General features: G+C 36.2%; 1 protein-coding gene across 2 annotated transcripts in view; it reads left to right on the top strand.

The window, feature by feature from the left end:
- Window positions 1-1,847, top strand: part of LOC131034555 (U4/U6 small nuclear ribonucleoprotein Prp31 homolog) — a 30,493-nt gene extending 28,646 nt beyond the window's left edge. For both annotated transcript variants that reach the window (XM_057966067.2, XM_057966066.2), the window contains exons 7-8: window positions 1,206-1,281; window positions 1,533-1,847. In XM_057966067.2, the coding sequence (XP_057822050.1) occupies window positions 1,206-1,281; window positions 1,533-1,640 (184 nt within the window). In that variant the 3' untranslated portion in view covers window positions 1,641-1,847. The remainder of the gene's footprint in view (window positions 1-1,205; window positions 1,282-1,532) is intronic.
- The last annotated feature ends 13,327 nt before the right edge of the window (window positions 1,848-15,174 follow it).

Genomic DNA, 15,174 nt, shown 5'->3' with positions numbered 1-15,174 from the left:
ACCATTTTAGCCTACAAGGGTCCAAAAATAGGCTAACTCCTCCAACCACTGTCCCTGACTAGGCTAACTCCTCAAGATTTTAATATTTTATGCATCTACCATTTTGTAGTTATGCCTTTCAGTCCTTTGTTGTATATGCACATTAGCAATGAAAAGTAAAACTCAAAAGATAGCAATGAAATTTTGTTAATTTGTATGCCAACTTATGTGAATTCAAAGCTCAGCTTTAATATTATGTAATAAAGTTATATAATGAATATGATGACTGCCTTGTCATATGAATAGTTGAATTTTTATATTTTAAAAATTTACCTATTTTTGAATTGACATCCATCCCATCCTTTGTTGTCCCAAAATACATCCCTCTGTATGCAGGCAAGAACATCTCTCCCCAATGGTTATAATGTTTCCCTCTGTATTGTATACCAGATTTTTGAGTTCATATGCAGCTGTAATTTGTGCGTGGTTAAAGTGGCTTTGTATAGATCTGAAGTTGCGCTGCTATGCCTCATTGGGTCATCAGTAATGGAGTGCTCTAGGGATCTTAATTTCAATGATATTGCATTACCAAATTACAGTATACCGTGGTTGTCAGTTGTCTAAGCATTAAAAACCTTACTTCAAACAAAATTGTGTGTGTGTGTGTGTGTGAGAGAGAGAGAGAGAGAGAGAGAGAGAGGCACATTTACCAACTTAAAATGCCCAATTGAGAAATGTGTCCTGGATATGGAGTATATTGTTTTCAGATTTTAATAATTTATACATCTTGCCATTTTGTGGTTATGCCTTTCAGTAAAACTCTAAAGATAGCAATGAAATTTTGTTAATTTGTGTGTCAACTTATGTGAATTCACAGCTCAGCTTTAATATTATGTAATAAAGTTATATAATGAATATGATGACTGCCTTGTCATATGAATAGTTGAATTCCTATATTTTAAAATTTTTCCTATTTTTGAATTGACATCCATTCCGTCCTTTGCTACCCCATAATGCATCCCTGCATTTTCTGTTATCCCTGTCCTGGAAACACTATGGAACATAGCCTCTATTGTGTCATATGCACTCTTTCATGAATGAAATAGTAATCACTCTTCTTTGGTTGTATAAGTGATTATTTATGGGATAGTGTAACCAAGGTTATCATTGTTTTTGGTTATTTTGTTGTTCCGTAGCCTAGATTGATGCATGATGTGACATTACAGATTTAAGGAGAAGAATTATGGAAGCAGCGGTGCAACTTCAGGTTTAACATCAAGTCTGGCATTCACGCCTGTTCAGGTTTGTAGTCAAATTCAATATGGAGTACAATTTTGAGGCCAAATGAGTTACCACTGCATGTATCCTCTGCTATATCTTTGCTGGTCTCTTTCTCACTTGTGTGACTATGATTGCTAGAAGCTATTTGATTCTGTATTTTGATTGGATTTTATCTACACAGTTGTTACACAGTTGTATCTTGAAGTCAGGAGTGAGTGTTTCATTGTTATTGTGGCATAATGTTGATAAGATTTGTCTTTTTTGTGTTGCAGGGAATTGAACTAACAAATCCACAGGCACATGGAGTCTACCTTGGAAGTGGCACACAGAGTACCTACTTTTCGGAAACGGGAACCTTTTCAAAGATCAAAAGGACATAGAAGAGACAATGTTGGCCTGTGTGTTTATGTTGCATTATAATCATGTAATAGATTATTTTCAATTCTCAGTTCTGGGAGATTAACCATACATTTTGATCACTACAAGTGGTAAAAGAATGTAACATTATAATTTCACAGAACTTTGGATTTGCGTATTTTTCTTCATAATAGATGTCTTTGAGGACAACTATCGGCAAACACACCCAATTCATTGTTGTCTTTGTTCTTGTTGTATTTTTTATGATATTCTCAATCATTGTAATTAGTCACATATACCATGACTCTTGCAATCACAGTTTTTCTGCAGGGTGGCCAATGTATTAGTGCAATTGTTGGTGAACTTTTTGAGTCCTGCACAGTAATGTCTAATCATGGGAGAGGGCCTGGAGAAGGTGAGGATAGTGTAGGTGAGGGTTGGCTAATGATAACCAACTGCCTAGTTGAATGCCCAGCCTAAGAACAGTGCCATTATCACCTGCACTACAATAAATCTTTCTGCAGCACAATGATAGTTAAGAAAATAACTCACACAATAAATGAGAGAAAAATAGTCCTCTGATTTTGTAATCTTCATAAATGGAAATTTCTCATAACAGAATATTATTGTACTCTATAGTGTAATTCTGAGCCTTTTGGCAGGTCCATGGCATAAGTTGTGTAAGATACTAAGAGATAAAGTTTAATTTTGTGAATATTTAATTCGGCTAACATATTTTTGTGGTGGAGATGGTCCACAAATTAATGTTTTTAAATTGTTTAAAATAGAGCAGCAGCTGCATTGGTACTCATCTCCTGTATAATAAATAGTACTTCAAGTAATATAGCAATTTAAAAATTTTTCCGCCGATTCTATAAAAAATTAATCGGGTCTGCTCTAATTTTTAGGTATTATATTATTGAGGGGCGAGTTTCCTAAGCTGTGTCAGTTGGACTCTAGGGTTCACTATAGTGTCTTGGTGAGTTTTCCCGAGCATCTCACAACTATTTATTTATAAAGTAAAAGAAAAGAGCCCCTACTCAAAGAACCTGAAATAAGTCCATTTTGTTTCCTGGGGCATTCTAGCTATAAGATGTAACCGACAGAATGACCGTGGACTTTACCTTTTATATGGCCTTTTTCTTGTGTTAAAATAAAGTTATTTCATGGAAAATTTTGTAAGCTATGCTTTTGAATAATTGAGTGACCCAAATACTTTTTTAGATCAATTTGTCTATTTGGCAAGGAAAATGCAGGTTGAGGCGTCAAAATACATTAAGACCTCTCTTTTTCAAAGCAAGCCATCCTTTCATGCTATACAGTATACACATGAAACCGAGATTAAAAACAGGTTTCAGCAAATTTATTCCCAATCTTCTCTTGAGAAGTTCAGTATCTACTCATCATATTGCCAACTGCCCATACACAGGCTATTTGTCTTCAAAATAAACAGAAGCAGCAAAGGATCCCAATTGTTCAATACAGCTTGCCATAGCTATATATTAGAAGCTACAATGTCATAGGTATAACATTGAGACCGGGGGAAAACTGCGAAGGCCTTGTGCTAATTTTATGCAGTCAGCCACAAAAGAGCAAAAACTCTAATTTTTTTGTTAAACACATCAGATGAAATCAATCTGTAAAGAAAAGACAGGAATATCCAGAGAGTTAAAACAGAATGCAACAGGAAGTCATTTACACTCTACATATTCCTACAGGCGATCAAAATAATCCCATCAAACACAAATAGTCCTCTTTTTGAATTTTTGAACATACATATTAACTAGAGAGAGTCAAGGGCCAAACCATAGCTCTTAACTGCTTGATCTATATCAATCAATTCAGCAGGAGCAGAACCTGAGTGTCTTCATACTCTAATCATCTTCCTGGAAAAGAAGAGCATCAGGAAGTGGGATATTGAGAGCTTTGGCCATGGTGTCCATGCAAGACTTGAGATGACTTAGTTGCCAATTTTCTTCATCTTTGTACCAATCGTTCATCGACAACAGTCTAGAGTTCACATTTTTGAACTAGGTGTGTGATGCTAGGAAGATAAATCTATACATTTATGAGGAACAAGGAAATTAACTGCCTCATTGATCTTTGGAAAAAGAGGAGGGAAAACCATATAAACTTCATTATTGACCTTTAGCAAAAGAGCATTGAAAAACCACACTTTGGAATTTTATCTCCTCATAGCACAGCCACAATGAAAGGAGGGTTGAGACAGAGAGGGAGAGGAAAGGAGAACACCACACGATGAGAAAGAGTGGGAAAGAAGAAGAGCCCTTCTGATCCTTTTTACAGGAAAACAAAGAAACCCATAAAAGCTTGATATTATCATATGAACAGAATGCAATTAAAAATTAAGAAAATCCCTTTCTTCCACCTTTCGCTATTATCATCAATGTCAATTTAAAAGTTATACCTGAAAGACAAATAACAATTCAAGCAGAAAGATTGGTTCCTCAGGTTTGTAGTGCCAAAAATTACACCCAGTAAAATTAGATTTGACCTTACATGTGAAATGGAAATCCACAACAGCCAATGCTGGAAGATAATTATGCATTCCTTTCAAACTTAGAATAGATTGCAATGTAAATCACTGAGGGAAGGTAAATCCTTGGCCTCACTTAACAATGAGTGACTCAGATCACATTAAATATGGCCCTTTTTTGAAATGTTTTTCGACCAAGGTCCAAAATCAATAATCATGAAAGATTATGGGGTGGTGAATAGATATGGAAATTAATTATGATGGGGGTGGGGGAGAGTTGGAGGCATTTTTTACTAGCAAGAGCCTTTGTCTTTGAAATATTGAAAGGGGCCTTTCAGAATTTGTTTACAAAATACTTATAGTTTAAAAGGCCTACACCATCTGAGAAGCTTAGAGGTTAAAAGGCCCACACCTTCATCTGCCAAGCTTGGTACTTTGTCAAGTTTATTGCCATTCCTTCATATGTGTATGGAGGAGAAACCATCCAGCTTACCTGCTAACCAATTAGTTTCATTGACAGTAGATTGTAATTGCCAAGATTCTACATCCCCTCCATTTAGAATTTGGGGGCCTTTCAGTTTACAAAATACTAAGAGGTTAAAAGGCCTACACCTTCATCTGCCAAGCTTGGTACTTGTGTAAGATTGGAGAGGATTGGTTATATGGAACTCCCATTGGATGCAATAATGCAAGATTCTGGTAGCTCTCAATTGTCAGAAAAATAAATAAATTATATTAATGTCCATGAATGACCAATTATACATGAGAGAGATTAAGGCTTGTGAGGCAATTTGGTCTAGTAACATCATCTCCTTTTATCGCTGTGCAGGCTAGGATTATTTAGCATAAACATTGATGAGTTATTAGTTGACAATGCAAAGTGAAGAATTGAGTCATTTTGAGTAAAGTGACGAAACTGAATGTGGCATTTGGGTAGCAGCTGTGTTTGGGACTCGTGTATTTAAGAAAATATTTAATGAATAAAATTTAGTGAGTGTAGAAATTCAGTTGTGTACTTTAAAGGGAGTCTTCAGACAAGTCTGACCCAACTGCTTAAGCCAAGATATTTGTACTGCACTAGGGAGGCTTGGTTCTATTGAAACTCCTATTATAAGTAAGATTGCATGAGTGAAAGAACTCGGCCCAGGTACATCTCATACATGCTTGGGCTGAATGGACAAGCCTGGGTAGTTACCAGTGTGAACCGAGTCAAACCTTGTAGGTTTTAATGAAAAAAGGAAGAGATATAAAGGAACACAGAAAGTTAAAAAGGAACCTTACTTTATCAAATTATGGTTAATTTTTATATAACCTGGTGAAAGATAAAATTTGGTTAACTGCTGAACGCAAACCAACAACATAGCTGGATAAATAGCGGAGGTCTACACCATGAAGGATGTTAACTACATTGCATAGCAAGTTACAAGATTAGCACAATTAGGCTTGTACCAAAGAGGCGGTAATATGGGTAATGTGAGATGCCCCGATATCAATGATTCTTATTCAGAAATCTCATGGTGACACAGACATGATGCCAAGAAGTTATGTCAAATATTTGGTAACAAACTAGAATTTGCATCATTGCAAGCAATTGAGAAACAGTCAAAATCATGTAGTGAAGGGGCCAATAACCCCCTCCTAATTATTTTTTATCCAATTATCGGAGGTTATATTAGCCCATTTTCTTGAAGTAGAGAAATTTGATATTTAATTGCTGATTTGAGGGCACTCATTTTCTTTTATTATGCTGAAGGCGTTCCCTAGATGAGATTGCGTCCATCAATGGTCATCATAGAGAGAGAGAGAGAGCAAGACGATTGCACTGTCAACAACCATCGATTCATTTCTGTCGGTGCATATTAATCTTACCCTGCCATATCTGCCATCATCTATGCCTCTGTAAGCGATGTGACAGCAAAATAGATTTTTGTCCACTCTAGTCTGCGTTGAAAACTGCAAGCATTCACAAGCTCCCTCCTCTTCTTCTTTGTCTCATTTTTACTGTACAAATCCCTCAAGTTCTTGAATGAGGGCATTTTCTACCCATTTGTGCACCTGTCATTAAAAAAGGGCTGAGTGTGAGCATGAGATCACAGAACTCATTTTGGTCAAGAAATCTGTTGCCTTTGAGATCAGCCGCTTCAATCATCTCTCTGAATCGATCATCTTTCATCTCTTCCATCCCCAACAAATTTGCATTCTTTTTCAAGATCTGCAAAGTTAACACACCTTTCTTTGCATCTGCCAGAAGACTGATGCAAGACGATCTCTTTTGCCTTTCCATTGGCCTTTTTCCTCTCTCTCTCTGCAGCTACACACACTTCTCAGGCTGATTCTGCTTTCCACTACCTTTCTCCTCCTATTTGATTAACACATATATATGCAAAAAGAATAGATGTGACTCTAAATTCTTCGTTGTTTGATATGCTCTTTGATTTCCCTGTGGCGGTTCGCTTCACCTCTTATTTCACTGTTTCAAGTTTTGGACTGGAACTGAATGGTCGTAAAACTTGTTTGAAAGTTTTTAATGCCTTTCCAACGAATCTATTTCTACCAAACATGTACCTTCCATGTCTACTTCGATCGCATCAGCTAGAAAGTAAACCTGCTTTAACAAATTCATGCTGTACATATCTTCTAACCACAGTGAACCATGAGACTACAATTCGATGAGGCATTACTGTCAAACAGATTAAGTACCATGTCCATGATTCCACATTTTGCAGACATGTCTACCAGAGTAGTTGCAAATACAAAACCTGACATAATTCCCTTATCCGTTACACTCAGATGGATGTCCAAACTTTGTTTTCAAGCTCCCATTTTGGCACGGGCTGGGATGATCAGTTTCTTTTAAAAATTGAAGAATTTCTGTACTTTCACACTCGATTTGAAACGGTCCCCTGTTGCCTTCAATGCCTTACAAGTTGCAAAGCAGCAGTCTCTGCCTTCCTTTTCATGAAAGGGTTGCGACTGTTTCCACTCCAACATAAATTGTAGTTGACATTTGTACAATTCAAGCATTCTAGAATCCAATGCATGTGTACCAGGATGAATGACTGATTTTGCAACCAAATGTAGAGGTGCATATGAAAAATAAGGAGCCGTTCTGTATATCCTTAGCAGAGATTTTGGGCTTAAGGGCGTAGCATGCATTCTCTTATGGTATCATGATAACTGACTAAGAAAGGCTATGTTGGGATTTGTGATACCTCGAGGTGCTTTCACATACTGAAATATGTCTGTAAATCTCTGACCTTTACTCCACATGAGGTATGCAATTACCAGTGATGTTGATCAAGAAATTCCCTTGAAATACTGCACACACTCCCCTGCCTAGTGATCTTACCTCCTCAAACTAATCAAACACATCACACACTATGCTTGTTATCAATTTAGTACATGAGTTATATCATTTTGACGGAGAGATGCCAGTGAGACCACCAAACACAACAAAATTGAAGAAAACAAATAGAGAAATGTTTTTGGTTGGTGCGGATCACCAGTCCGTCCGTGTGCTTCCGTATCAAAGACGAAAGTGATTGCAGAGCTCTCCCATAAACTCCTCTTCCCCCAATTTATTTGCCATCACAGGAAAATAGATTTCTTCTACCTGCAAACAAATGTTGAAATCTTAAATAGGATTGAAGGCTATTCTGTGTGGGTCAAGGCATAAAAGCTGCCTACATTCTCATACCTCCTTCGAGGAAAATGCTCTGCCATTAGTTTTCGTCTGGAAGTTGGTATTTTGCCACTTGGACGGACAAGAAACGCTGGCGATATAATTCAACACATAAAAATCAATGGATTTGACTTCTCTAAATTTGATTTCAGACGTCCTTCACTCTTTCCCACTCCACAAGAAGAAGCGCCTTCATATACATTTCTTTCGTGTTTGCTTGCACTAGATATAATCAATGTGTAAATTTTAATATGGTTACAGGGATGTAATTAAAGTTCAATTTTCTACCATGCAACCAAGCTTACCACTAACTCAACGCACTTACAAAGAACACGCTCAGCAAAATGCAGCTCCTTCAGAGAATTAAAACTATTTTCTAAAGCACAATGATCGCTACTTCATGTTGCACTGATTAATGATTGAGAGCATCCTTGTTTGATTTGATCAGACCATCACAATCACCTCAAATCAAATTTGATTTCAGACGCCCTTCACTCTTTCCCACCCCACAACAAGAAGCGCCTTCATATACATTTCTTTCGTGGTTGCTTGCACTAGATACAATCAATGTGTAAATTTTAATATGGTTATATGTAGACCATTGGATGTAATTAAAGTTAAATTTTCTGCCATGCAACCAAGCTTACCACTAACTCAACACACTTGCAAAGAACACGCTCAACAAAATGCAGCTCCTTAAGAGAATTAAAACTATTTTCTAAAGCACAATACTTTAACAATATTTAATGATCGCTACTTCATGTTGCATTGATTAATGATTGAGAGCATCCTTGTTTGATTTGATCAGACCATCACAATCACCTCAAATCAAAAGGCCATCAAAAGGCCAATTGGGCCATCCTTTGGCATCATTGCCTGTAGATTGGCTTAAACTATTACTGGTTCAACTTGTTTCACAACGAACAGAAACAAAGGAACATTTAATCATGTTTTCCTTACCATGTATTCAGTTTTACGTTCTGTATTCTTTGCTTCAATGATGTTTTACGAAAGTTATATAGATATCCTTCATCCAAAATCATTACATTGCATTATAGGCGACAACTTAGTTTAATGTTTTCTTATTTAAACTTGGATGTGGAATAGTCCTTAACCATAGAAATGACTAAATATGGATATTATATACTAAATTGTTCACAGAGAAAGCAAATTGATTACCATTAGGAATTGCCATAAAATCAATAGCACTCTGTAACACAGACTTCCTAACTGAAAATATTGTAGGATATTGAGGGGCTCGTAAATGAAGACCCAATAATAGGCTATATTCCATTATTCTCTTGGACTCCAAGAACTCAGAGTCACATTGTATTTGTCTGAAACAAGAGGCACGTTTGATCAGTACTGTCTATCCGACGGTCCCATGGATAGATAGTGGTATTCTTGTAAAAAATTCTAGTAGAATTGCAGTGGTGTAATGAGATCAATTTAAATTTGAAGGGTCTTTGCCTTACTCGTTAGTACTCACTTTTTTCTCCACTATTTCTGGAAATCAAAGTTTGCTTCCATAATAACGGCAAGCTCCCCGCCTTTTCTCTTTAATTTATTTTGTTCTGAATGATTTCTCTTCTCCTTTTTCTTAATAATCTTCTTTCCTAGATGCTATGAAAAACCTTATTAATTATTTCAGAATCAAGTGATGTTCATTTACAAGTTTAAATTGATCTTCCATGTGAGATTTAGGGGAATTGTATCAGTAGTCGTTGTAGCAAGCTTTGCACACCCACAGATCTTAAAGAGTACATCAGATTTTGATAATTTTTTTGGTTGTCCTCATATGCGACTTAAATGCTTATAGCTATTGTTCTAGCTTTTGGGTCGTAAGATGCACACTATGAGATCTGTTATGCGTGCAAAGGTCAAAAAGTGGTCATTTCAAAGTGTCGTTGGATACCTACTTAAAGATGTCGTTGTATATCAGAATCAAGTGATATTCATTTACAAGTTTAAATTACTTAGGGGAATTGTATCAGTAGCTGTTGTAGCTAACTTTGCACACCCATAGATCTTAAAGAGTACATCAGATTTTGATAATTTTTTTGGTTGTCCTCGTATGCGAGTTAAATGCTTATAGCTATTGTTCTAGCTTTTGGGTAGTAAGATGCATACTGTGGGATCTGTTATGCGTGCAAAGGTCAAAAAGTGGTTATTTCAAAGTGTCGTTGGATACCTACTTAAAGATGCCTCAATAACCATGCACTGCAACCACAAATGGCCAATACTTATGAACAAATGGCTAGTTGTGCACTATGGGTACCAATAGTTGGAGAACTCCTCCAATTAAGTCCAAAATTTTTAACTACTGGGGATAAAGTGGGTGGCTATTGGTATATGTGAAATTTATTAATGTGCTTTTAGTTATATTTTTTTCAATTTTTTTAAAGTTAGTAATTTGGGGGTTGGGTGAGCAATGAGTGAACAGTAACATTTCACTTAGGCAAAATCTCTATTTTTAATCGACTCTAAAACAACAACTTAGAAGATTTTGATATACAACTCAGACTCTTTGCTCGATAGACCAAATCTCAAGGAGATTCTCTATCCATCCACCCCTTTCCCTATCTCTCTCCCTCCTCTTAAACCTCTATACCTATTTCTCTTGTCTCTCCATCTCTATCTCTTCATATCTCTCTACCCTTATATATCTCTCTCTCTTGACCTTTTATATCTCTTTACCAATTGAATTCATGTACACCACAAATGTATGCAAATAATAGACTAAATTTTTTCCTAATTCACATTCTATACCTCTCCGACATACCCATTGCACACCAAGGTGCAATTGCTATTTAAATATTAAAATTAATATTGATAATCCTCGAATTAGGATGTGGTGTTTTGAATGGAGTCTTTGTAACCCTCGAGGCAAATTATAACAAACTTTATGACAAGTGGATTAGGGTGGTTATAGTCTTATTTTAGCCAACAATTATGTTGAGTGGTAGGTAGAAAGTTAATTTTATTTTATTTCCTCAGTATGGGCATTGAGATCACCCACTTTGAGTTGCATGCATCTATTTATATGAGGAGCATTTCTTCTTGAGGGCATTCTCACTCAAGGAGTGCATTGGAGCTTCAAGGAGTTTTAGGAAAGTTCAATTGGTCATTTGAGCATTATTTTAAGCAGAATTGTATTTGTTGTAATGATTGTCATAACAGTTATATTTGTTGTAGAAACTAGATCTTAGTCCATATAAGTTGTTAGAGTTTGATCCAATTTGTGCAAATCTATGTGTTTGTCTAGCTAATTATGGATGCTATTTTTTATTTGGATATAATTTGGTGAAGGTTTGTTTACATTGCAAACTTGGTTTTATTGGTTTTTTTTGGGACACTACAATGATATCAAAGTGCCTTTCTTGCCAACCTATGAGCATGTGGTGATGTAGGTTCATACAAACAAGTGATAGGGAAATCAAGCATTTGTGAAGGGAAAGGAGAAAAGAGGTATCTATGGGTGATATAAATGAAAAAGCCCACTTTAGGGATGTCTTCAAGGCTGAAAATAGAGAGTTGGCTAGAGAATTTCAATCTACCTTGAGGGAGTCTATGACAAAGATAGTAAGGAATTTGAAATAGATGAATCAACAAGAACCTATTAGGAAGTCTACTCCAGATGGAGCAGGATTAAGTAATTCAATGAATTCGATTAACCCTATGTTGGAGACATTCAAAGCCAAATTTATAGAAAGTGTTCGGTGTGGAGCCTGATTAGTCTCCAAGTGGGAGATTGTTGAAATGTGGTGACTGATCAGCAAAGTACTGTACACTCAGCACATATCCTCGTAGGGGGTTCGGGGGCGGGAGCCCCTGAGAAATTTTTTTTGCCGTTTTTTTGTTGATGAAAACCGACATTGTAATAAAACCCTAAAAAGGCCGACTTTGTTTGTTGCCCTAAAAACGCATGTTATAAGCGGCTGGGATGCTTAAGGCATTGTAAGGTTAATGTACTATTTTTGCTGGATAATAAGCAAGATTGGACGGCTGTGTATGGTGGACGTAACCCATTCTGGGTGAACCATGTTAAATCTCTGTGTTATCTGTGTCCTGTTTTATTTCTTTATCCTTTTTATTTAAATTTGCATATAATTGTTAGTTCATATTTGCTTCGGATCTGCTTGAAACCCTAACAGAAAGAAATGAGACGGGACTCCGAGAAGAAGAACAACTTATACATCCACATGAATAAATGGTGAAGCATCAAATAGAATATAATGCTTTGGATCTTGCCATTTGTCAAGACATTTCTTTTGTTGAGTATTATGAGATGATGACAAGAAATAAACATAGGAGGAGAAGGTGTGAGCAACATTCCTGTAAGTGCATTCAACATCAACTAGGAAAGATTGATATACCCACGTATGATGGATTAGGCGATTGTTTAGCAGGGCGTATTTGTAGAAGTTGGATACATATCTCTCCTCAAACCCCATGTTTGAAGAAGAAGCCATTAACTTCGTTATTTTATACCTTGAGGGTGTGGCTCATGAATGGTGGTACCATGACATGACAACCTAAGGACATAGTACAATCACTACTATGGATGATTTTAGTCAAAGATTGATGGAAAGCTTTGACAAGAAGGATCCAAAGATTTATTTCAGGGAGCTAGCACACTAGAGGCAAGAGGGTATAGTTGAGCATTATGTGATAGAATTTTAGAGGCTGTCAATAATGGTTCTAGATATGATAGAAAGGAAGATTCATAGTTCTATTTGTAGAAGGTTTCTCCAAATCACTCAAGGGTTTGATAAGAGCATTTGATCTAAACTCCCTACAAGAGGCTATCAAAAGAGCTCTAAGTTTGCAGGATTTGGTGACTATAAGAAAATCCTACTCCAAGAGTACACCTCCGATGTTGCAATAGAAGCCTCCTTATAAGAGCATCCCTCAACCTAAGTCAGTACCCCCAAAATTGAGCCATATGGATGAGTAGAAGAATGAACTTAGGACAAAGAATCTGTGCTTCTTTTGTAGAGAGTTGTGGACTCATGGACATAGATGCTTGGGTAAAGGTCTAATACAATACATAGAAGCTGTGTTAGTTAAAGATTCAAGTCAAATGATTACCCATAGGTATTTGAAGAGACTATCAATCATATTGTTGAAGAGCACATAGCCACATGGGGAAGTATACTTGTTGCTCTCTAGAGCCCCAACTATCTTCCCTTCAACGTATGTGGAGTGCTAGTAGGACAAAGGATGATTGCTCTCATTGATAGTGGGGCCACTTACAACTTTATTAATGAAGGTTTGGTGATGAAGAGATGATTGAAGGTAGAAGAATATGAAGTTTTCAATGTTGTAGTAGTTGATGGATCCACCATTCTATGCAACAGAGTAATTAAGCAACTAATATCACTCTGAGAGACCACAAAGTATGTGATGACTTTTATATGATTGGCTAGGGAGATATTGATACGATTTTAGGAGTAAAATGGTTGTACTATCTAGGAGAGTATTCATAGAATTATCAAACTATGGAACTTAACTTCAAAGAAAATGGAAAAAAGATTGTCCTTAGGAGAATCTCAAATGGATCTCCATAGGCGGTGATGACCAAGAGAATGGAGAGAATCTTTTGTAAAGGCTAAGTAACATGGACAATAAATTGTTTGATTCTTCCCATGAAATCCCCATAAGGAAAGGAAGGTATACATCACGTTGATATTCAAAAAGTTCTAAATAAGCATTGTGTAGTTTTCATTGACATGCCTCTAGGACTACACCAGATAGAGGGTTTCAACATGCTATAGAATTAAAATAAGGGACTAAACCTATTATCACTACACTATACCGCCATCTAAGAGAGTATAAATAGATAAATAATGCTATCACAAAACTTCTTGACATGGGATTCATAAGACCTAGCTTCAATCCCTTTGCATCTTTAGTAGTTCTTATAAAGATGAATAATGACACTATGAGGATGTGTATTAACTATAAATCCTTGAACAAGACAAACACTAAGAATAGATATCCTTTTTCAAGGATACACAAGCTCATCGATGAATTGCATGGATTTATGTACTTCTTCAAGATTGATACGAGATTAGGATACCATCAAATCCACACGAGGGACAAATATGTTGAGAAGATATCCTTTTGATGCCATTGCAAATGTTTTGAGGTTTGGTCATGCTTTTTGGACTTACTAATGCCCCAAATATATTTCAATCATGTATGAATTAGGTATTCAATAAGCAACTCAAGATTTTTATTTTTTATTTTTTATTGTTTTTTTGGTTTTCTTAGATGACATATTGATTTACAATAAGACTTGGAAGGAACACTTGAAACACCTAGACATGGTTCCAATTATTTTGGAGCAACAATCCTTTTATGCTAAGTTTTCCAAATGTGAGTTTGGATTATTTGAGATTCTGTGTTGGGGTCATTTCATAAACTCCAAGGGTGTCTCAATAGATCAACAAAAGAATCAAACAATCCTTGATTATCTTCCAACTACCAATCTAACTTAAATTGAAAGGATTTCTTCGATTATGTTGTTAGTATAAAATATTTGTGAAGAGTTTCTCTCAATTGACTACACTCTTGATTGATTTGACAAATGAAGCCTTTGTATGGTTTGAAGTTGCTTTTAAGACTTCTGACAAGTTGAAGGAGGTAACAAGTTCATGTCCTGTACTTTCCATTCCTCGTTTTTCATTACCCTTATTGAGTGTGAGGCTTCCAAAGAAGGCATTGGAGTTATCTTAAGTCAAAGGGGACATCCGATAGCTTTCAAAAGCAAAAAATTGAGCAATTTAGAGAGGTATATTCCATATATGATAAGAAGATGTTGGAAATCATGCATGCTTTAGAGAAGTTTAGACAATATTTGTTTTGTGGAAATTTTGTTGTGAAGACCAATCATAATATTTTGTAGTTCTTCTTGGAACAAAAAAATTCAATGATTAACAACAAAAATGGGTAAGCAAGCTTCAAGCTTATGAATTTCAAATAGAGGACATGGAGGGCAAGAGGAATGTTGTAGCTAATGCACTTAGAAGGCTTCCATTATCTATCTTTTTGGCTATCAAAAGGCTTCTATTATTGTAGAGTATGCCAAGATTAAAAATGTTGCTGACATCCTTGAGGAGGTTGTGAAAGATGATAGGTGTGTCATGATGGAAGGCTTGATCCTCTAACAAACATAATCTTTTTGGTGCCTAGGTCTAAGATCAAGGAAAATGTTTTGAAAGCCTTTCATAATACTCCAATAACAATACATCAAGGTATTATAAGACATACAAGAAGATCCGTGAAAGGTTTTCATGGAAGGAATTGAAGGAGGATGTCCATAAGCATATTGCAAATGCATAACCTACCAATAGAACAAAGGAGAACAATTTTT

The sequence above is a fragment of the Cryptomeria japonica genome, chromosome 5 (genome assembly GCF_030272615.1).
Source record: "Cryptomeria japonica chromosome 5, Sugi_1.0, whole genome shotgun sequence".
In the NCBI taxonomy this organism is placed as follows: Eukaryota; Viridiplantae; Streptophyta; class Pinopsida; order Cupressales; family Cupressaceae; genus Cryptomeria; species Cryptomeria japonica.
This window is presented reverse-complemented; position numbering and strand designations above follow the sequence as displayed.